This window comes from Camellia sinensis, chromosome 5 (assembly GCF_055761805.1).
Source record: "Camellia sinensis isolate YWXY chromosome 5, ASM5576180v1, whole genome shotgun sequence".
NCBI classification, from domain to species: Eukaryota; Viridiplantae; Streptophyta; class Magnoliopsida; order Ericales; family Theaceae; genus Camellia; species Camellia sinensis.
In genome coordinates, this window is record NC_138965.1 from 162775001 (window position 1) to 162799633 (window position 24633).

A 24633-nucleotide genomic window follows, 5' to 3' on the forward strand; every position below is an offset into this window, starting at 1 on the left:
CATAGATGTTTTCTGCACGTAAAAGACTACAGCGAAAGGCTTAAAAGCTCTGAACAGGAACTCCAGGTTACTCTCTTTACCCTATTTATTGTAAGTGGTGGATAGTACTTGGTGTTTCCATAACGGCCAATTGTCATTGTTGACATTTTTTTTCTTGTCCTGGCTTTTAATCCTATAAGAAGTTTCTGATTCGATATGATGTCATACTCTTCTCTTGTAGCAACCTTCATTATCTAGTTGAGGTACTTTCAATTTTCATTTTGTTTTTATGTCTATATTTTACAATGTCTATATATCATCCACTGCTAATGTGATTATCAAGTGGGGTATACTCATAATTCAAAATTTTAATATCTATATACAAATTTTCTTATGTGGTTAATGCACACCGTGAAGATCAGAGATGCTCAAAAGAGTATATGAACTGCAAATGCACTTTGTGAAAATTTTGTAAAAGTACATCTCACATATGTACTCATCAAAAAAATAAGAAAATAAAGTATAATAATTTTCTGAATGCCGATGGAAATGCAAACAAATTACAATATTCTGTTGTGTTGTCATTTGTTTGCATGAATGAAGAGACTATTTTCTGCATGTACGTATAGTGGTTGTTGATTTACTCTTGAACATGAAAGCACTGTTTTATTGTTATTATTATTATTATTTGGTTGTTAAGTCCACAGATATTGGTAGTCTTAATCGTTATGCAAATTGAGACAATATACAGAAATTTCTTGAATATATGTTTACATGTAATGTTTATGTATGTGCTGTATATTCCACGAGTTAAAGAGTTGATATCTTAGAACTTAGCCACTTAATGTGAAATCTTGTTATCATTTTTAACTTTTGGGTGTAAGCAATTACTGTTTTTCATATTCAATATTAAATGTGGAAAGCAATGCGGTGTACTTACAATTGACTTCTTGAACTTCTTTATTTGCTTGCAGTCTCTTGTTGATGCAACAATGATAGAGGTGGATGTTGGTAAAGATGTAGGTTTTAAGGTATTGGGGCTAACAAATGGAAGTACCTAACAGTGCACGGGGATTAAAGTCCATTTTGCATTTGACGAGTGTTAAATGTACAGCCTTCATTTTCATTCAAGTTTGTGTTTATTTTTTTGGGTGGAATGAATGATATTCTTGTTTCTGACAGATTTATTTAGAAATATTATTGGAATATAAAATCTTGTAATCACTAAAAGATATTCTCTATCCACATATTAGTGGCTGCGAAGAGGTTAGAACTCCAAATTCGTTGAAGACTGTCTTATGTCAATCCAAAGCTTTTTTAGGTGTTAAAAGGGGCAGTCCAGTGCATGAGGTTCTTGCCGCTGTGATTTCTGAAAAAGGATTTGATATCCACATTTTAGGTGTTATTATGCTAAAAAGGTATTAAGTAAATGATGACCAAACTCGTTAACTTAATCTATAAGCCAGAGGGACATGATGGGGTGGTTTGCTGTAGGTGAATCATAAAAAATAATATCTTGGGTTCGACTCTTACTATTGTCTTTCAAACTAAACCGATGCATGAAGTTTGCAGGTGTTTGTATGTATCTGGGTTTTATTTTGCAGGACTAAAAGACTACATTGGAGTAGTTCATCATTATAAAAAAAAGAAAGGTAAATTACACCAACTTCCCTTTAGGTTTTTACACTGTGTTCCTTTATGTTGTGTTTGAATCAGGGTTTGAATAGGGATTGAAAAGAGAAAGGAAAACACAAGGGAATTGGAGTTCAAATTTAGCCTATATTTCATTCACATTATCATAATTTCATTTTTCCTAGTGAAATATCTATCCAAATTCATGATTCAAATACAACATTAAAGTTTTAATTCCCATAATGCATGGCTTTCTTTTAATTGGTTATTTTTTAGTCCTATACATCAAAAAAAATAAGATTGTCATCTTTTTTATATTGAAATGTATATATTACCATTATCTGTGTTTACACATCATCTGCAATAATTTTGTTTGCTTTAGCATTACTAGAGGTTAAGTCAGTTTTATTTATGCCAAACTTGTGAAAGTTATTATATTATTCAAGTATTACACACCTCAGTGGGGAAACCTAATTCTGATAGTGGGAGCATGTACAAGATTTTAGGACAGTGTGTGAATGCTAGGTTTGAAGAGGAAAGTTTTGGATTAAACAAGAAAAAGCAAAACCACACATGAGAAAGTGATGGCCATACATTAGCATTATTAAGAAAACTTATATGAGACTAGGTTAAAAAAAAAGGTTAATTAGAAAGCTATGACGGCCAACCCTTTCGGTGCCCTTGCCTCTATCCTTGTGAACCATTTTTTTGATACAGATAGGTGTGCCCTGTGAACTTGGTCCAATTCTGCTGCGAAATCCAATGTTCATACAATTTCAACATTTGTTTGTGGCTTTTGTCCAATACCAACTTTCTATGGTACGTATTAAACAGTCTGCTTTTATCATCATCTAATATAGCACGAGTGTGAACAATTAGTTTTGTCAAATACTTAAAGCATACCACCAACAAAAGTGGGTAGCCTAGCAGGTGGGAGCTCATTTGTGTTGGGTTTGGTAAGCAAGTAGAGTTTGAGTTCGAGTCTTCATGAGGGCGATGCAATTTTGATCCACCTCTACTTCTAGCTTATGCTTGCTAGGACCCTAGTGGAGTCGGGGTTTGCCTATGTTTCAAGCCGGTCTTGAGGGAGCACTTAAAATTTTCTGTTTGTCCGGCTCATCTATGGAGGCTCTTCCATAGGGATGGCAATAGATAACCTATCATGCGGGTATTTATGAAGACCTAACCTAAATACATGGATTTCTTCTTTTTTTTCTTATCCATTGGGTAGGGTAAGTGATATTCTTTAAATATTCACAGGGGATGGGTTCGGAATGAGTACTCACTAATTTCTCCATATGTTTTTTTTTTCTTTTTCTTTTTTAAAGATTCACAACCAAAACTAAATATACATTCAATCTTTTTTCTTTTATTTATTTATTTATTTATTTTTTCAGGTTCACAACCAACTTTTTTTCTTTATTTATTAAGATTCACAACCAAAGCTAAATATACATTCAATCTTTTTTTATTATTATTTTTATTATTTTTAAGGTTCACAACCATTTTTTTTTTAATTTTTAAGATTTACAACCAAAATTAAATATACATTCAATCTTTTTTCTTTTGTTTTTTTTTTAATTTTTTTTTTTTTTAAGGTTCACAACCAATTTTTATTTTTATTTTTTTATTAAGATTCACAACCAAAACTAAATATACATTCAATCTTATTTTATTTTATTTGGCTCAACAATAAAATCAAATACACATTAATCAACATTGTCACATTATTCTTGTTAAATTTTATTCATATTTAGAATTTTTTAAATTTATTTAAAAAAATTAAAGACACTGTCTAGTGCAGGTTTGGGTTTGCTTTTCTATGTTATTTTATTTTGTTATGTATTGTAATTTTCAGAATGGTTTGCTTGTTCCGAAATTTCAATTAACAAGTATGAATCTATTTGTTTTATGTTATCACACAATTTATAAAACACACACACACATATATATATATATGCATGAATGTATTTGAAAATAAAGAAATTGTAGAGAATCAAAACAAGCATGAGTCATGATTGGTTAGAAAGGATAGGTACAAAGATTTATTTGCTGGAAAAATAAAAAGGGGATACAAAGTCTTACTAAATAATTTTTTTTTAAATAAAAGAATTTTTCTTAGTTATAAATAGATTTAACTGAAATCAGCTTGTTTCTCAATATTATGCTTTATTTATTTAGAAAATATTTTTTAATGAAAAATATTTTTGATAAAAAAAAAATTAAAAATATATTTTTTTATATTTGGTGGTGGTGGTGATGGAGCGAAGGTGAAAGCAGAGATTGTGCCATAGTGGTGGGGTGATGGTGGCAGTAATGATGGTAGTGGCTGTGGTGATGGTAGTGTGACAGTGAAGGTGAGAATAGTGGTGATGGTGTTGTGAAATTAGTAAAAATTTAATTGAAAAAATATTTTTTGTTTTTTAAAAGTAACAAACAACAAAATTCGTGGGGGACTAAAGGAAGAAGATGGAGGATGGATTGGGTGTGGTAACGCATAAATATCTTAAATGAGTGGTTCAGATTTGTTAAAAGGTATAATTAGATTTTGGATAAATTAAAATGAATGATTCAAATTTGCTAAGAGAAAGATGGTTTAATGTTTAAAATGTCCGTGACTAAGAGATCAACAAACAATTCCTTATTTATGCCCTGATGCAATTTAATATGGGTCTTATAACACTTTTTTTAAACAGGTTCTTTCATATTTTATTTCTTCAAACAGACTCTTATAACATTGTAATCAGGTTCTTATAACATGTAGGGGAGAGAGTGAGAGTGAGAGAGAGAGAGATGGTTGTAATTTTTTTTTAATCTTCCACGTTCTTCCACATTTTTTTTTTCAATTACTAAAACTTATTTGATTGTCTCAAAATTATATATTTGATTATTATAAAACAAACTTTTTAATTAATTAATTAATGTGTATTTGATTTTGTTGTTGAACCAAATAAAATAAAATAAGATTGAATGTATATTTAGTTTTTGTTGTGAACCTTAAAAAAAATAAAAAATAAATAAAAAAATAAGTTGTTAACATCAAATATATTAAAAAAGAAAGAAAAAAGATTGAAGGTATATTTAGCTAAAACCTTAAAAAAAAAAAAAAAAAAAAAAGGTTGTTAACATTAAATATATTAAAAAAGAAAGAAAAAAAATTGAAGGTATATTTAGCTTTTGTTGTGAACCTTTAAAAAAAAAAAAAAAAAAGAAAGTTGTTAACATTAAATATATTAAAAAAGAAAGAAAAAAGATTGAAGGTATATTTAGCTTTCGTTGTGAACCTAAAAAAAAAAAAAAAAGTGATTATTATCATTAAATATAAAAAATAAAAATGAGAATTAAAATGGGTTGGGAAAAATTCATACCCATTAAGAAATGGGGAGGGTGATACCCATGGAGAATGGGGAAGGGAGAAAATTTATTATAAGAGAATGGGGACGGGAAATTAATATCTACCCCATTAACCCATATAGTCATGCCTAAGGAAGATTATTAGGATTGGTTTCCTTTTTACTTAGCACCAAAGAAATAAAAATTAAGTTTTGATGAACATTTATGCTATGACTTAGCTTTTTGTCATTATATATTTTCTTAAATACTAGACACAGTGGTAGGACTCGTGTTAACACGAAGACATGGGAATAATATTTTCTCATGACAATGCTGGATTGCTCAACATGTGAGGCCAGATGTCAGGCCGACCCTTATACCTTCTTAATTTCACAATCAAATAGGGCTTGTTATCCTCCAAAAAAAAAAATTTATTTATTTATTTTCTTAGAACAAGAAAGAAATATATGATATAATAACCAAAAAATAAAATGCAAAAATTAGCTGCCTCTTAACTAGGAAGCTTTTTCTGCCAGTCTATGGGCTCATTGTTTATTTGGGTGAAAGAGATTAGACTCAGATCAAGCAATTTTTCTTAAGAACAGACCACTGGTGGAACCCATCATCATGGTGGGCAAAAGTTAAGTTGGCAAGAGGGATGTATATGGAATTTCTAGACATAAAATTAGGTAATTTTATAGGAAAACTATTAGGTAGTCTGATAATATGATGTGCCTTTATTTATGTGGCGTTTTAGACAAAAATGAAGAATCGCAAAACATAATAGGTGAATTTTCTCTTGTATCTCATCTGCTAAATGAAAGTGGGTTGGCATTGACTGGAATCGCCGTAAAAAATGGTATGTAGTATTACGAGACCAGCAATAATTACCCAATTTTATAGACTCTCAGTTAGATTTTGATGACCTTTATGGAGTTTCTATATATTATTAGCTTTAACAACCGTAATATGTTATTTGTCAAGACTCTGAACTGTTTCTTCACATATGAAGTAGACAAAGTTAATCGAAGGTTAAGGCTGTGTTTGGTTTCCTTTTGGAATCATGATTTTAAAAATAAAATTTTTAAATCACTTTTCAAAATTTATAACTAAACACACAATTCAAAATTACTCAAAACTTAATTCAAAAATTAATTTCAAAACTCATAACCAAGCTCACAATTCAAAACTCTTTTGATGATATAGTATTGAAGATGGTTAGTGATGAGATTGTTAAATTATTTTTATAAAAAATGTAAAAAAAATAATTTCTATATTTAAAAAATATGTAAAATAAATTAATATATATAAAAATTCAAATAACATGTTACAATTGCCACACAAAAAACAAAAAATAAAAAGTAAAAAATTGCACTGTTCCTATCCACCAACTGGATGTTCGGGAGGATGTTTGGGAGGACGACCGGATAAACTCGCTCTTTTTAAAATTTAAAATTCAAAAATTCTTTTTCAAATTTTTTCAAAACTCATAATCAAACAAATTTTCTCTTTTCAAAACTCCACTTACAATTTCACACTTAAATTATAACTTTAAAAAAAGAATTACAATTCTAAAACTAAACTAAACGTAACCTAAATCTTTTGAGGCACCAATTCTGGCCTCAAAAGGCACAGTTTCACTGTGTTTAAATTTTAAAAATAAAATTGAGTCCCACATGTTAATGAATAATGCTCACTTCAATACAAATAATGCTAGATTTAGATGGTCTTTGGTCCACAAAGAATAAAAGTTGGAATAGAATAGTCATTCTGCCATAATACTTTGATTCAGTAAAAAAACAAAGAATTATACATTTAAAATGAAACCGTCATTCACTAATTTTAAAGGATGATTATTTCATCACGAGGTCTAGGAATAGTTATCCAAAATCAATCTAAACAAACTAACCACTACCTTATAGTTAGAACCTAGCATTTGGAGACCATTTGTTCATTTTGCACAAGGGTTTTTTATAGATAGATTTTTATTATGTGCTTAGATTTTAAGTTGGATATTCAGGTCAGAGGCCCATTTTTGAAATTTTTGGAGCTTGTTAGCTTAAATCTTTTTGGGCTAAAAAAATAGTAAAAGGGACACCTATTTGTTTAAAGGTTACCTATCTGTCTATTTATTCAAATGTTACCTATTTCTACACATAACACTTATCTGTTCAATTATTTCTTTAAATCTTACTTATATATACACGTGTCACCTATTAATGCACCTTTTTTCTTTTTTTTTTCAATATTACCTATTTGTCCATTTCACCTCTACTTGCCGCCATTAACTTTCTGGCCAATTTCGGCACTGATGACTTTTTTTTAATAACTTTTCAACACGGGTCTTTTATCATAAAAAAAGTTAAACCTTAGACCAAATAACATATGACTTCATAGGTGTGGATTTTTTACCAATTTATCATTTTAAATTTGTGAGAGAGAGAAAAAAATTGAATAATAGAAGAAAAATAAATCAAAATAAACTAATTATTCTCTATTTTGGTTGGATTATTAAATGTGAAGAAAGTGAATATATATTAGTAAAAAAAAAGGTTAAATGTATGTGTAATTTTATTTTCTTCACAAATTCTAGATCTAAATATAATTGTAGTAAAAAACAATTAAAATATTAATTTGTAATATTCTTCCCAATTCTAAGATGGTCTCTTGAATGACCTTGAACCAATTGAAATATATATATATATATATATATTCTAGCTCAAAAAAGTTTTCTCAATATAAAAGCATCAACTTTTTAGAATTTTGCACCTACTCTTTCCCATTTCTTTTTTTTTTTCCTCAAAATTAAAATTTGCTAAATTTTCGAAAGCTACTTAAAGCATACCACCAACATATCTTAACCTTGCTTTCATTGGGTTGCAGCCAATATTTTCACGCTTAACCTTTTAACTTTTTGCTTTTTCTTTATTATTATTTTTGGCTAATCTTATTCATATGCAAATAAATAAATAAATCCACTACTAGCAAAATAAACTATCAAACCAAGTTTTTTATTTTTTTTAATCTCAATCCAGTGAAATTGGTTACATAAACTTTTTTTGTTATTCTATTTTGTCAAGAATTATATGATTTAAATTTGATATAAAATTTTTAAATTTAACTAAGCATAGATACTTTAGAGAGTAGAATGTGGAAAAAAAAATTGTAACCGACTCTAATTAATTGGAATACAAGATTTAGTTTAATTTGGTTTTTGTTTTTGTTTATTTTGCTATTAGTGGGTTTAAGGGGTTTTTTTTGGGTGGTGCCATATGGCACTTTTTGATTGAAAGTAGCCATATCACTGGTAGTGAAACTAGCTGTTGAACCAAGGTAGGGCCGTCATAATCTAAAAAAAAAAAAATTGAATATTAAAAAAGGGCAAATTTGTCAATTGAAGAAAAAGCCAAAATCCATATAAATCCAATCTTCAATTTTTTTCAAAATAGGACATGAAAAGCATACAATGGGTAATTGGTTAATAACAAAACAAACACTCACTTTTTCTTTATGCCCTTTGTATCCTCCAATATAGAAAATAGATTTAATTAATCAAAATCATCACTCTAACCCTAACTCCCTCTAATCATAAAATAGTTTAAATATTGGTCAATATTATTGAATTTTTTATACTGATATTTATCGAAATAATAACTTTTGATACTGTTACTTAATATGATGGTTAAAATTTGAGAGTGATTTCACTGCCATTGCTCTCTTCACCTTCGCCTTGCAGTGTTGCCAACCCTTTTCTGTCTCCTCCACCGCCATTCTCCCCACCGCTATCATCCTTCCAGCCACCACTACTCTCGGACTTCCTGTCTCCAAAGCTCTCAGTCCGGTCACCGGGCCCCCTGACATCAGACTCCGGCGAGCTGTGGGACTGTGAAGAGGCCTTGTATATGTGGAGCTGGTGGTGGAGGGCGTGCTGCTGGTGCAACTGGTGGTGGGGCTGAGACGCCGGTGGTCCGGAATAGAACTCTTGGGGCATTTGTGGAGCACAGTAGTGTTGAGAGCCATGGGTGGTTGGGTGTGCACCATAGAGGGTAGGGGGTGCACCGCCGTGGGCGGCGGCTGCAGCGGTGGCGTACTCTGGTGGGACCCATATGCCACCTAGGACCACTAGCTGGGGTGGTGGAGTACCTGCAGCTTGTGGGCTTGGACTTGGTCTTCTGGTGTGAAGTCTATATTTCTGTTATGTACATACACAAACATGTATATATAGTTTTCAGAGTTTGTTCTATTATTGTACTCAGTAGTACACAGATTTGAGAGAATATGCACAGTGCATTCCTGCAAATGCTGTGGTACTACTCACAACTTTGCTAACATGAAGCAGGGCAGGACACAACAGTGTTATATCATGCATGTCTCCATGTATTTATATACATATATACAGAGAGAGAGAGAGAGAGAGAGAGAGAGAGAGAGAGGAGGAGGAGGAGGAGGAGGAGGAGGAGGGGAGAGAGAGTATACCTGCAGATGGCTTTTAACTTCATCGTTGGTCAAACCATCAACCTTCATCAGTTCTCTGATTTGTTTAGGTGTGGCCACTGAAACAATTATCCACAAAAAACAAAAAAAAATAAAAAAAAAATAAGCCAAACCCATAATAACAACAATCATATATTCATAATAGTTTTAATCATCATCATAATCATTGTTTTTTAAAACCATAGTAGGTTCAACCATGGTTATCTAAATATTTAGTGCAAGTTTAGCTACAAAGAAAAAAGTGTACTTATTTCATCTTTTTATCTTTTTTGAGTCAGATCAATCAACATCTCCTCTCTACTTTTTCTACACATAATACAAAAAAAGTCAAAAAATACACTTATTTAGTCTTTCCAAACTAGGCCTTAATATATATGTATATTATACAAAAAGTACATAAAAAAAAAATTAATGGTAAAAATTGTTAATTGTCAAAGTATGAACGATGTCATTTTAATCTCTAATATTTATTTTAATTATGTCATTTTTTTTTTGAACTTATTCAGTTTGCGTTTAAATGTTCCCAAACACAGGTTTACATCTAAATTTTTGTCCAATTTATTTGTTTATTTTTAAATTTTGGACAAACATACCCAAGGTTCTATTAGTATATAAATTCTGGACAAGACGATGTTAGAATCATTTAAACATAAATTGAATAATTATGAAACTAAAATACTACGATGAAAATATAATGGAACAAAAATGTATTTAATCCACAAATTCATTTGATAAAATTGAGAAATGTTGATTTTATCATTTAAAAAAAATCATAAAGTGAATTAAATTTTCAAAAATATTATTATAACTCCATTTTGATTATAAAAAAAAAATTATATAAAAATTCTGTAACCAGTAGAATTTTCTGATTAAAAACTTTAGACATTACATGAATGCATTGCATGGTCCATATTTACCTTGAGAACCACCTAACATTTGAAGAGCATTCACAAACCGCCGGTGCAACTCCGGCGACCAGCACCTCCTTGCCTTCCTATGAGTTTGATTTGTATTAGTACTAGCGGAGCCTGCAGCGGTGCTGTTGATGGCGGTAGTTTGAGAATCTTGCGGACCACCACCGTGTCCTTGCTCAACCATACCTGTCCCCGGCTTACCCGAATTCTCTCTCCTCAAACAAGCAATCCCATTATCAATCTCTGAACATTTCTTATCCTCCATCTCTTTCTCGTTCGAAGCGAGAGCCAAATCGGGGAGAGCAAGCAATGTCGAGCTTGGACACGAGTTTCGCTCTTTCGAAAATGGATGAAAAGCTCCTCCATTGTTTCTCTGTAATTTGTTATCTAAACCTAGCTTATTAGGACCGACACTGAACCCGATTTCTGTTTCTCTTGGTGATGTTACTGTCAATTCTTGCTTCGTTATCACATCGCTCGCTTGGCTCCATAGCTGTGCTGATGTCATCCAATTCGACTTATCGGACATGTTTGATGCCTTATCCGAGCATTCAGAGTTTGATAGTTTAAGGGGTATGAATTCTTCGAGGACCGGTCGTGGCGGGACTTGATTTGCAAGGTGGGTCTGTAGTTGTTGCCTTGAAGCCTCCATTGCTAAGAAGAAAATAAATATTTCATTAGTAATAATCAAAATAAAATAAAATAAAATGAAATTGATTTCAAAACATATGATAAAACCTTATTACAATTTGGCTAAACTGTTGTTAACTTTTTTCCCCTTTTTCTTTCTTTAAAGTAAGGTCATGTCTAGATTCTCTAGAAATCATCATCTACTTTGAATACTAAGAAACGAACTCAGAGAAACAAAGCAAATCCAAGCACATGAAAAGCCATTTCTTGCTTCTATTATCGATAAAAAAGATAAAAGAAAAGATTAAAAAGCATGACAATATTTGCGTAGCACATGAATATCCATTGTATAGGCAGTAGTAAAAATCCTTGTCTTTTGAATCTTAAAATACATGATTCTATCTTGAATCCATAGGTCGCATAGGTATTTGTGTATTTTGGTTTTTAATATTTGTTGTGAAAAGAATCAAGATTTAGCCTTGTAAGCCACTAAATGCATATCAAATGTGCATACCATTTGTGAGGAGTTGCATGCAGAGGGGAAGCTCGCGCTTGAACGCGTCGATTTTGAGTTTTTCTTCCTCGAGGCGAGCAAGAAACTCTTCGAGCTTTTGGGTCTGGTCTGTTTGGTCCCTGAAAGATTTTAACAGCATAGAATAGCTGTGGGGCTTCCAATCGAGGCTCAGTTCCGAAGACGATGCCATCATTGACTTAAATCTATCTTTTAGAACAGTCACAAAACCCTATTCAAAAAACTCTCTCTTGTCACCAACAAATGCTCATGCTCATATAGGAATAGAATAGGTATGTGGGAACAAAGAAGATCAAGAAAAAAAGAAGGTAATGGCCTATTTTCTTTCTAGGTTTGAGAGAGAGAGAGAGAGAGAGAGAGAGGATGTTGTTTGAGAAGTGAACACAAGGAGGATCAAAGGGGGTGCCGGCTGCTTTTTAGAGGTGAGTTTGAGGGAGAATAAAGTAGTGTTTGGAGAGAGAGAGAGAGAGAGAGAGAGAGAGAGAAAAGAAAAGAGAAGTAAAGGGGATAAAGAAGATGGTAACTTCTTTGCAAAGAAGAACAAAGGGGAAAAAAAGATAAAACAATAATAATAATAAAAAAAATTAAAAATGTGTGTTAGTGAAAGGGAGTTGGGATTCCCTCCTTACAACTTCTCATTGCAATCCTTCTTGCAACGGCATCTAATGGTCATAAAAAATAAAATAAAATAAATAAATAAATAAATTGAAATTAGCTGTTGGATGTTGCAACGGCTGATCTCAGCCATTGTAAAAAAGATTGCAATGAGGAGTTATAAGGAGGGGATCCTAACTCAGTGTTTATCTCGGAAAAGGAATCAAAAGAGGTTTTTTCTGACACCTGAGGGGTCATGTGCTCAGTGAGTCTCTGTACAAATTCAAATCTCCCAATACAAAAGATGATTCTTCTTCTTCTTCCTAGTGTCCTTTTTTTTTTTCTTTTTTTTTTTTCTTTTTTTTTTAACCTTTATTTTCTCTCTTTGTATAATCATGATTCATCAACACTGCAGAGATGACCCATCTCATATTTTTATATCAACATTCATGGTAATTCTTTAAGTTCTTCATAAAAAAAGTTTTTTTTTTTTTTTTGCCTTGATAGGTATCTAGGAATGTTGTAGAGATGATTCATCACATATTTTTATATCAACATTCATGGCAATTCTCTTTCTACATGGAAAGCCTTTCTTTTCCCCTCAATGGGTATCTAGAAATGTATAGATGCTCTATAAATCATAGAATAGAGAAAAGAGATGAGTTTTTCATTTATTTTTTTGATCAGTAAGAAAAGAACTTTATTGATGAAAAACATACAAAGAACGCATTATGTGAAAAATAATACATTATGTGAAAAATAAATTTTTCTAAGAATGCATAACATAACATAGAATACATATGAATTGATAAAATTTTACAAAAAATTGTTAATGGCGTCTACTTCAAAAAAAAAGAAAATCCATTCATATATATATATATATATATTTTGTGCCTGATTTTATGTCTAATTTTTGTGTAATATTTAACTTTCTCATCTCGTATTTTTTCAATCAATATTCATGGTAATTCTCTGCTGCTATGGACAATGTGGCTCTTATGAGTAAGTAGTAAAATATGATGTGGGCCCATTCTTATTGTAGGTAGGTGTTAGAAAATTATATATCTATAATTTTATGCAATTCTTTAAATTGAGCAATAAAAACAAAAAGGGTTATTTTTTTTATTTTTTTTATTTTGTGGGCTTAATGAATTTCATTACAAGTTAATTAGTAGGTTTTTGTAAGGGTAGCAGTTCTAATTTAGCAACTTTACATCCATAGCTGGGGGTGTGTACGTGTCACACATCAGATGGATGATAGCGACCCACAAGAAAGTCTCTAAATTTGATGCAAGTCACTTTGTTGCATGTTGAAGCAAAAGCATCCATAACTTGCCTTTAGGTGGCACAATAGTAAAAATCATGATAACCCACATTAAAATTAGAGAAGTTTGTATGATCCAATGGCTATGTTTAACTGGTCATCTCAAGTTTAATCAAGGGAATTTTTTTTTTAAAAGTTATTTATTCCAAAAATGTAATTTATAAAATGATTAGAAAATAAAATTTAATGAAAGTGAGTCACATTTAAAATGAATCTAATTCATTTATATATAATATATATATTTCAATATTTTTTTTGGGTATGTAAACAACATTTCTATTAAGTAGGGGTGTTCGCGGATCGGTTTTGTGTGGTTTGCGGTTCGGTTTTGACCCGCCCGCATCTATGCGGTTTGGGAAAAAGTCAACCCGCAACCGCCCGCAGTGCGGTTTGCGGTTTGTGCGGATAGGGTTTGCAAATGTGCGGGCGGTTTGCGGTTTACACTTTTTTCTTTAAAAATTAATTTTCGAGTTTTTTTTTCCAGCGAATTTAGGCATCAGATTTTTTTTATATATTTGTGATAACAATTTTTTGATGAGTTTACAAATAAAAATTGAATATCAATGCATTAAATTAAAGTACCCAAAACAAAGAGACCCTACACTAGCATTTTTGCTATGAAAAAAATGTATATCAATGCATTAAAGGTTGTACTCAATTAGAATTGCCAGTTCAGTAATCAATAATCAAACTATAAGTTCTATCGACCATTAGATGAAAAATTTTATTAGGAAAAAGTGGATGAATCACCAATGAAAATCATATAAGAAACCAAGTTTAGGACTTGATAATTCTACGGCATTAAGAAAGTTGAGAAATACTTAAAAATAAAGATCCTAGTGTCATAGAGAATATAATGGTGCTCCTGTAAAAATTACAAAGTTGGTATATAAAAAAATAATAATAATAATAATTAAAATGCGGGCGGTTTTTGCGGCTTGCGGGTTTAAACCGCGACCCGCCCGCAACCCGCAAATTTGTCATATTTCAAACCGCATCCGCCCGCATTATGTTTGCGAAACCGCCCACTTATATGCGGGTTGGGCGGATTGGGCGGTTTGAGCGGTTCGGATAAACCGTTGGCCACCCCTACTATTAAGAAGTATCAATATCAAATTAATTAAAATTTTGTAATATTTTAATTTAAAAGTCACTTTTTTATTTTGATTTTTCATCTTTTCAAATACACTTTTCAACAAACTCTCTATTATTTCTCTATACTATTTAAAATAGCTAACTTGATAACTAGTTTGATAAATATGAAATTTAGTAATTTATTCACTATTTTAACTAAAAATTAAAATAACTAATTTGATGAGTCCTTACCTAAGAATGGCATAATCCAACTTAAAAAATATGAATTATTGATTCTATTATGATTAATCAAAACTACAAGACTATATAGCATATACATCTATTTTATTATTTTGTTTTATAACTTTATGTGCGTGAGAGAGAGAAAGGACATATTCAAAAATGGTGTTTAGTATGAATCCACCATTCAACTTTCATGTTGGTTTCGAAAGTCTAATATTTATTCTACAATGCATCAGTCCATAGAGAGAGAAAGTGAAGAGAATATCTAATCTAAAATGAATGAAACATTCATCATATATATGGTATGTAGAATATAATATTTGCCTCTGAGGAAGGAATATCTCGCTTCCAATTCTACGACTCTAAATTAAGGGTACCCAAAAAAAATTAAAAAATTAAAAAATTAAATTAAAGAGAGAGAGAGAGAGAGAGAGAGAGAGAGAGAGGGCCTAAAGAATAAAAAAGGAGGCTACCAGATGGGAATCTTCTTCTGCTACTAACTTTAATGAAGTGGGTAGGAAGGTAGGAAGATTCTCTGCAAATTTTTTTTTTTAATTTTTTTTTTATGTGAGGATTCTTTTTTTTAAAAAAAATAATAAATAGGGTTTTGAACCTCAAAGAAAGTTCAGATTCGGGTCAGGATCCACATGGATGAACCTGGTTTGACTCAGAAATTACTACCATTTGGGTTCCACCATATACATCTATCAATAATATAATAGAGTCATAAAAAATTTAAATTTAAATAAAAAGGGAGTTCGAAAATGAAGTTGTATGGACTTGGATTTTTTTTTTTTTTTATCAATAAAATAACATTTTACTGATGAATCAAAGTGTACAAAATTAAATACACACCAATATCAATAAAGAGGAGGAACTACTGAATTTCCAAAGAGCTTTTTCTTTTTTTTTGATCCCTGATTTTTTTTCATTTGAACTTATCTACTCTTCGATCAACTAAATTGGACTGGACTATCTAGTTTGGCTTGTGGGTTCCACTACAAGTCTCATTTAGATAATTTATGTTATTCATTTTTAAGTTTTAGTAAGTAGATCATCTATAAATAAATAAAAATTCAGATTAATCTAATAATTGTAGACAAATATTTTTGTCATCTTTGTATTCAAAAAAATAAACAATTTATTTTTAAAAATATGCTTGTCCATTTTTATGAAGATAAAAATAATAAAATTATATGCCTATAATTATCAAATCGATTTGATATTTTATGAATAATTTACATACTAAATCTGTAAAAATGAACAAATAAATCATCTAAATAGGACCTGAAGTGAGACCACAAGCCAAATTGAATGGTCCAGAACTGAAGTAGACAGGAGAGGGGCTGCTTTTTTCCACTCTGTATCCATACTTAACTATGATTGAAGACATTTACTAGTGTATATGCAAATTTTGAGTAGGCAGTCCATAACAATAATGGGTTTGGCTTATCTCCAGTTTCAAATCGGATTGAACTTATTGGGATTATTTTTTGATCTTATTTCAATGATTTAAATCGTTCATATTTTAAGATTCATCGAGTATATCATTTCTATAAAAAAATAAAGTCGATCGGATAATGGAAATCATGTATTCGAATCAGTTTTGTATGAAAAAAAATAAACGGTGAGAAAATTAATGGTTCATACAAAATTGATCCAAAGTTTTCGTTATCCAATCAATTTGTTTTTATATAGAGATGATACACTCGACAAACCCTAAAATGTGAATTATTCAAACTATCAAAACAAGACCCAAAAGGGAGCCCAATGAGCCGGATTAAACGGTCCAATCCGATATCCCAATGATAATTTAGCAACCAATCACCAATTGATCTAGTAGTGTGGTGTAACCATTGAGAGAACTTAGTTAAAAATTATTGTAGTTTAAAATTAACTTAATAATTTGCTAATTTACATGTTGCATGCTAAACTAGATAACCAAACCCAAAACAAAGAAAAAAAAATAAAGAAAAAAGAAGAATATCAAACTAGATAAGTGTTTCAAATGACCAGAACCACATTTTTCAATTTGCACAATTTGTGCCATCGAAGATGTAGATCATGCCTAGCACCATCTTTATTACACTAATTAGTTTATTGTTTGTTTTAATATTCTAAATTCTTATTGATTGAGTTGGAACTCAATGAAATATATTAACACTTTCTTTTTTCTTTTTTTTCTTTTTGTTGCCAAAAACACAAGGGAAAAAAAACAAAAAACAAAAAACAAAATGAAGAAAATGAAAATACAACCAAATAAATCTCAAGTTTCACACTACTTAACGGACAAACACTTTACCACCAGGCTCTAGTAACAAAGAGCCCACTTAAATGAGATCAGGTGGCTATTGATGAATGATATGGAACCGTTTGGAGTAAAGAGTGTTGTAGTTGGAAGAGAATGCATTGGATTTTCTATTCTAAATTCTTTTAATAAAAAATGTTAGCTATTTTAAAAGTTTTACTAAATTTTTTACTAAATGTCTCGTAAGGGTGTAAGATTCACACCATGTGAGTCACATGTAGGTCCCATACTCATGTGACACATTTGATAGAAAATTTGGTAAAATTTTTAAGATTTCTAACATTACTTTTTTAATGTTTTGTTAAAAAATATTTACATTTCCAAGGTTATGTCTTAAAATTTTACATAATTTAATAATTTCAAGATAGTAAAATAAGGATATAAAAGGTCTATTTGGTGCTAGGGGTGCTTGCGGTTTGGGGTGTTCGCGGTTTAGTTGCGGTTAGAAAATCTCTAATTCGTCATTCGTTTTTTGGATTGATGGATTGGAAAAAATCAATTTGTATCCATCTGCCAAATTAGCGGATGCGGATTGAGTGGATTGGCAGATGAATGCGAATCAGTTTAGCGGTTTAAACTTTTACAAATTTTGAATATAATACAATAACTTGTCAATATTTTTTTTTAGATAACAATCTAACTCAACATAACCAAAAGATTATCAAATAAATTGTCAAATACCAATATTAAATACATAAAGAAAACCATACATTATCAAAACTATTTCATTATTTTTTTTTAATTCAAAAACTATTTAATTTGATTTTTTTAAAATACAAAATTAATCCTTATATTTTTCAGACAAAATTATCAAATGTTAACACTTGTCATTTGATAAAAGGATTTCCAAATTGAAAACACAACAAAATTTCTAAACTTTTTTTAACTGAAAATACAAACAGAATATCTAAACAAATTGAAAACACAAAATTTTATAAATTATTAAGGGTACTCGTGGTTTGGCGATTCGGTTACGGCCCAAGAAACCTCAAATCCGTCATCCGTCCAAAATTAGGTGGACTGCAAAAAATCAATCCGCAGTCATCCGCTCGTCATCACGTATCCGTCCAAAATGCGCTGATCAGCTCGGTTCGACCGATTTGGACAGATCGAAATATCCGCTGAACACCCCTATCTGGTGCAAAGTTTTTTTAAAGTTAAAAATTAATAATTAAAAAGTAAAAATCACCAATTTCTCTCCATCTCAATAATCATTTTTTCCCCTACTTACTTAGATTATTTTCTATCTCATAAAAGTGTAAGTAAAAATTATAGAAATTACGATAACACAATTTTTTTAAATAAGAAAAAGCTATAAAAACACAGTTAAAAGGGCGGACTATTTGTTGCGATTTACCTAAGTTGATTATAATTTATTTTGATTTGAAAATAAATATCAGACTGCTTGATACAGATTCTTCTTACTGCTTATTAAACAAAAATTAATTACATGAAATAATTATTTAAAAATTGATGAGGAAGTGATATTTTTAAATTTGACTTTCTAATTTTTAATTTATAATAAATTACACCAACCATGTCCAAAATATTCTTCTTGATATTAGGAGAAAGAAAGCCCCTTTGCATGAAAACAAAAGATGAGAGAGAGCATCGAATTCTCTTTTTAAAACAAAACATGCATGGATAAGGAGGGAATGGAGTGCATGGGAAGTGCAATGATGGTGATAAATTGGGGGGTTGGTCACTTTCTAAACAAAATCACTCTTCTCATACAAGCCTCCAACCCACACCTTTTCTGCAGATTCCCTCTCTCTCTCTCTCTCTCTCTCTCTCTCTCTCTCTCTCTCTTATATAGATAGATAGATAGATAGATAAATATACATATGCATGGCATGCAGAGATTCTCCTCGAGACAGGTGTCCTGATATTCCCTCATATCGTCCTAGTGAATATCCCTTTTGTCTGGTGTGAAAACCATGGGAATATTCCCCTTCCAATGAGAACAACAGCATATTGTGAAAAATCGAAACCGAGGTGTGTGTGTTTGGTTGTTTGCCAAAAATATTCACAAATATGCAATTTGGATTAAATGGTTTTTGGGTTTGCTAAATTGGGCCTTTGGGGACCCATATGACTTCTAAAAGCCCAACAAATCACTTGGGGTTCTATTTGAGAAGCCCAAATATGGACTTACTACATATATATATCTCTTCAAGACCAACCAAATCTCATGCATTTTCCAAATATATTTGAAATGAAAAATATTATACAAACAAAATTTCCGTACATAATTGATACAGCCGTGATCCATACACCCAGTGGGGGTCGCGCCCCCAGTGACGTGGCGCGCTCCCACTGGCTGAAAACTTTAAAAAAAAAAAAAAAAATTTTTTTTTTGGACCAATCCGGGGCCGACACCTCACTGGGGGTCCACCCCCAGTGAGGGTATGAAGCTTTTTTCATAATTGATATGGCGTGCAATAATGAGGTATTGGAATTTGAATGGACCTACTAAAATTAAATGATAGGAACTTCTCAACTGTCACATCAGTTTTATAAACTAATTTTATGAAGGAAAAAAAAGGTTTGTTTATATAGTTAGCTCTTGTTTCGGAACAAACATTTTTAGTACTTTTTTCATTTTTAAGTTAAATATGATGTAAAAAAAATTAATATGTTTAGGTTGACTTTTTAATTTTTTATAAAAAGATGTGTAAAAAGTAGAGAAAAATGAAATCTTTGATTTTTTTTTATATAATTTGTTAGCTTTTTGATTTTTTTAATGATTTTTTTATTTTTAAACTAAAAAATAATATTGCCAAACGAGGGTTATTCATTTGAAAAGCCTAATTTATGGCATTCAAAAAGCATAATGTAATGTGGGTGTGCACCTATGTATATGCTATTCGGTTCTCATTTGATGTAGCCATTCGAGGGGGTGTTTATGCCTGTTTTATTATTATTATTATTATTATTATTAATATTATTATTATATTGGTAGTTTGTGTTAAACTAATTTCTATCTAGATCTTTATGAGGTAAAAAAAGACTTACATAAGTTGAGAAAAAAATATTATTGAAATTTATGGAGGAGATGATTTTGACTTTTGTGTTTGACAATCAATTTTTAGGACTCATCTATAATAATAAAAAAATAAAAAAAAATTTCGCTCTACACTTCTTAATCTTCCCTTGTCGAAAATAAAAAATTAAGTTTAAAAATTTAATAGGGTTGTACGAAAAATTTCGATTACTAATAATTTCTAACACTCTCCTACTAATCAAACAACAAAAAATTTTAAATTTTTTTCCCCCATCTTTTCCATCAATACCTTATTAAGCCAAAGGGCCTTCTTTTTTTTTTTTTTTTTTTTTTTTTTTTTTGGGCTAGGAATTTGACACTCAAACATTGGCTCAACAACACACCTCCCATTCAACAATTACTTACAGTAAAATCAACCACTGGTATTGACCCATTTTTATGAGCATAGTAGCGGTACTCATGATGGATCAGTTGACATCTGGGTATCCACCAAACTATTATTTAACATCACCCACATTAGATAAACAATGAATGCAAAAAAAAATCCCAATAATGTAAGCATAATTGTGCTTTGCTAAAGGATTAGATACTAGGAATAATCAATAAAGTTCCAAACAAGGATAAGAAACATAAGATTCTATTCTTCTTTATCCAACCCAACTACTAAAACTTTCTCAATTGATTGTCATCAAGTAGCTAGATTGGAAGGGAAAAAAAATAGAGATCGAAAATTCAAATTCTATTTCAAATTCTATTCAACACAATTCAAAGACTTAAAAGTAAGAACAAGAAAAAGGATGGCCTTTATTTTTGCATTATATGAAATATTCTTTTAGGCTTTGCAGAAAGCTAGTGATAGGTACATTTACGGGCTTGTAAGGTTTCTTTTAATAGGAATCGTTAACTGGCAGTATTTTTATTTTGTTGATGGGAAATTGATTGTTCGACTAAATTCCCCTAGTTCGATCAAGATATGGATTCGTCACTTGCTTATCATAATTTAGTCGTATGCGACCATTGATAGCTTTTGGATTTTGAATTATCTTGATGCTTATCCCTAGTGAAAAAAGTTTTTGTTTTGTTGAGGATTTTTCAGATTATTCTTCTCTTTGAATGACCGAGTTTTAAGAAAATGGAAGAATTAGGAATAAAACTAATAAAAACTAAAAAAAATATTCCCATTTATCTAAATAGTTTGCTTCACTGCATGTAGAAAATTATTCTTCCCATTTATCTAAATATTCCCATTTATTCTGTCTTTGTTTTGTTTTTTGGCTGGTTTTTAGTATTTCTATCTGTTGGCTTTGGCATGTTTTAGATTTCGGTTGCATTTTTGGTTTGGGTTTGTGGATTGTGGTTGGTTACTCACCAACTCACCATCTCTTGGCGGTGTGCTAGTATTTGATTGGGCGATCTCAACAGTGCCAACCTAGTTGGGATTGTTTTGTTTCGCTTTGATACTTTTTGCACTCCTTTCCCCTTTCCCTTCCCCTTCCCCTTATTCTTTATTGATGTATTTCCTTATTCGGTTTTCATCAATAAAGTTTCATTTTCTTCGCTGATCAAAAAAAAAGAAAATCATATGTGCACAACCAAGGGCAACGCAAAGGAAAAAAAATTAAATTATTTTATTTATTATATATGATTTTTATTGTTAGGAAATTTCAATAGAGTTGTTACTAGAAATATGATTTGAACCTTTTTTAGGTCTAAAAAAATATAACGATCCATTTTTCATATTGTTCTTCTTTTTTAAAATAGTTTGTTTTACTGCAGGTAGAAAAGTATATGAGCACAGCATGACTACGGAATTATATGTGCTTATTAGATTGAATGAATTAATTATGTTATCTACTGAAAAAGATACAGTTGATAAACTAGATTATGACACGACAATTAATAGCTTTCAAATTTGAATTTTCGTGATGCTTATCCTGGTGAAAAGTTTTTGTTTTGTTGAGAATTTTTCAGGTTATTCTCTTTGAATGATCGAAGAAGTTATTTTTTAAGAAAATAGAAAAAATTGAGGGTGAAGAAGGGTTTTAATATAAACCTATATATATTGTCATTAAATTAAATAGTGTGCTTCACTACAGGTAGAAAAGTATTCGTGCACACCATGATTGCCTAATTATATGTGCACACTAGATTGAATGAATTAATTATGTTATCTATTGAAAAAGATATAATCCATAAGTTAAATTGTACAAGATTAATTAAAATTTTATAACTAAAAATATGAGAAGAGTAAAGTTTAAGTGAAGAAGTTATTTTATTACACCTAGGGCCACTGGAAGTTTGTCCAGTCGTTAATTTCAAGGTTTCGAGATTAGTCGAGGTGCTCGAAAACTGGTCCGAACACTCGGATATCAAAAAAAAAAAAAAAAGTTTAAGTGATATTTTGTTGCAATTGGTTTAATTTTTATTTGGTATTATAGCCTTAGATTTTGTTTTGTGGTATTTTTTTCTTTTTTTGGTAAATTGAATTTTGTTAAACTATAATGCAACAAGATTAATTTTTTTTATCTTTTTAAGTTCTTATCATGATTTTTTTTCATACCCTAATCTATTTAAACAAATTTTACATATAATCTTAGTGATTATATATGCAAGCAGATTGGGTACTAAAAAAAATTATTCATAATTATCATTTTATCCAAAAACTTTTAATTTTTTAATTATTTATAGGGTGTCCTATTTGAGATGTTCTACCAGAATCTCACTAATCAACCCCTTGACCCTTAGTATTTTCCAATTTCTTACAATAATTTGGTTAATCCTATTAATCAAAACCAAAGGAATGGACTGTTTGATTGTGCTTTCATTTTTTTTTTTCCTGCCTATTTTCAAAACAAAGTAGAATAAAAAAATAAAAACAACTATAGTGTTCTTATTGTTTGTTTTTATTTTTGTATGAATACAAATTTTGAAAATTTAAAAACAAAGTTTTGATGTTTTCTAGAATGTATGTTATTTTTTATATTAAAAAAAAATCTTAAAATAGTTTTCAAAAATAATTCGCCAAACAAATTTTCTTTGTTTTTCAAAAACAAAGGGGGGGAGGGGGGGGGGACACAACCAAACAAATTTTCTTTCAAATCATTGTTATTTAACTGGAACATGTTATAAAAAAGTCGAGATATTCTGAATTCTTTGTTGATACAGACAAAGTCAGGAACAACCTTTAAAATTATTTCAATATTGGACCTTGGATATATAATACTAGTTCTGAATTGAATCTCTTTAGAATAAAAAATAAATAAATAAATAAAAACACAACCAAACCAATTTTCTCTTTTCAAAAAATAAAAATAAAAAACTAAAACACAACCAAACAAGCCTAGAAGCTATATGATTATATGGTTGGTTCAATCACTTAGCAATCCAAAGGTAAGTACAGAATCATAAGGGACTACTTTTCTATAGATGAAACTCCATAGAATTGTTTGGTCTTTGGAATTTGAAGATTAAATTAAAATTTTGACTAGGGAGAAGCATAGAAAGCATATAGCATATGTAATGTAGGATTAGAGATATTGGGAATGGAATTTAGAATCACTTTGGTCGGCCTCTTAGCAAAAGATAGCATCTTATAAAGATGCATTTAGTGTGTTATTGAAGACTTAAAATTTAGAAAGCAGTTTGTTTGATTTGGATTTTTAGGATTTATTTTTTAGAAAGTTAAAACTTTTTATTTTTCATATTTTTTTATTTTCACTGAATTTTTTTAATATTTTAAGCAATTTTGTTTAATTTTTAGATACACCTAATATAAATACACTTAAAAAGTATAATATTTATAAAAAAAGAAATTTTAGAAAATTCACTAAATATAAAAAAATATAATAATTCGGTACATTTTTTGTATTCTTGTGTATTTATTGATTTTTAAAAATATTTTTTTACAAATATTTTTTTTTTTAAATACATCTAAGTAAAGTGCATTTAAAAATTTACTTAAAATTTTAAAAATATTCACTAAAAATTAAAAAAAAATACAAAAAATAAAAAATTAAATTTAAAAAATTAAAATCAAACACACTAAATACCATTATGTTGACTTTTAGACTTATTATTCGGTATATGAAGTGTCAACTAAAAAAGTTCAGCATAAAAAATATAAAACTATAAAAATTCTCTACTAGATCTGCCCTATAAATGTGTCAATAATTTATAGGTTCTAAGCACCCATTTTTAGTGGTCCATTTCTATCATTGCACGACCTATAATAATCTTGTATGACAAGACTAGATACTTCTATATTATTATATGGAGCGTATATTTTAAAGAGTAATGCTACGTAACTCGAATTGTGCCCCCGAATCCCCCAAATTTACGAAATGACGTCGTTTCGTCGTTTTCATTTTTTTTTTTTTTTTTTTTATCAATCAGAAAATCAGAAGAAGAAAGAAAGAAGAAGAAGAGAAGAAGGCAGAGGCGGAGGAAGAAGGCACAGGCGGAGGTGGAGGCGACGGCGGCCGGGCGGAGCTGCGACGATCGGCAGAGCTGCGACGATCGGACGATCGGCCGGAATGCAGGGGCCTCTGTATGTGTGTATGTCTCTATTCCCTC

General features: G+C 30.4%; 2 protein-coding genes across 2 annotated transcripts in view; one reads left to right on the top strand and one right to left on the bottom strand.

Annotated features, from left to right (window-relative positions):
- Nucleotides 1-1209, top strand: part of LOC114264731 (uncharacterized) — a 9688-nt gene extending 8479 nt beyond the window's left edge. The window contains exons 8-9 of the mRNA XM_028205432.2: nucleotides 1-66; nucleotides 954-1209. The exon at nucleotides 1-66 is cut by the window's left edge and continues 3 nt beyond it. Coding sequence (XP_028061233.2) covers nucleotides 1-66; nucleotides 954-1040 — 153 coding nt within the window. The 3' untranslated portion in view covers nucleotides 1041-1209. The remainder of the gene's footprint in view (nucleotides 67-953) is intronic.
- Nucleotides 1210-8338: 7129 nt separating this feature from the next.
- On the bottom strand, nucleotides 8339-12040 carry LOC114264741 (myb family transcription factor EFM). The gene is made up of 4 exons (XM_028205441.2): nucleotides 11497-12040; nucleotides 10356-11006; nucleotides 9421-9497; nucleotides 8339-9136 (listed from the first exon to the last, which is right to left on the bottom strand). Exons 1-4 carry the CDS (start codon nucleotides 11687-11689, stop codon nucleotides 8627-8629), a joined length of 1431 nt encoding a protein of 476 aa, XP_028061242.1. The 5' UTR covers nucleotides 11690-12040; the 3' UTR covers nucleotides 8339-8626.
- Nucleotides 12041-24633: the final 12593 nt, after the last annotated feature.

What these genes read in the sequence shown, in the direction of transcription:
- LOC114264741 (XM_028205441.2), bottom strand. Translation starts at nt 11,689, where the DNA reads ATGATGGCATCGTCTTCGGAACTGAGCCTCGATTGGAAGCCCCACAGC. An exon ending in CATGCAACTCCTCACAAATG is followed by an intron (nt 11,007 to 11,496) that starts GTATGCACATTT and finishes TTTTCTTCTTAG; the next exon opens with CAATGGAGGCTTCAAGGCAA. An exon ending in AATGTTAGGTGGTTCTCAAG is followed by an intron (nt 9,498 to 10,355) that starts GTAAATATGGAC and finishes TAATTGTTTCAG; the next exon opens with TGGCCACACCTAAACAAATC.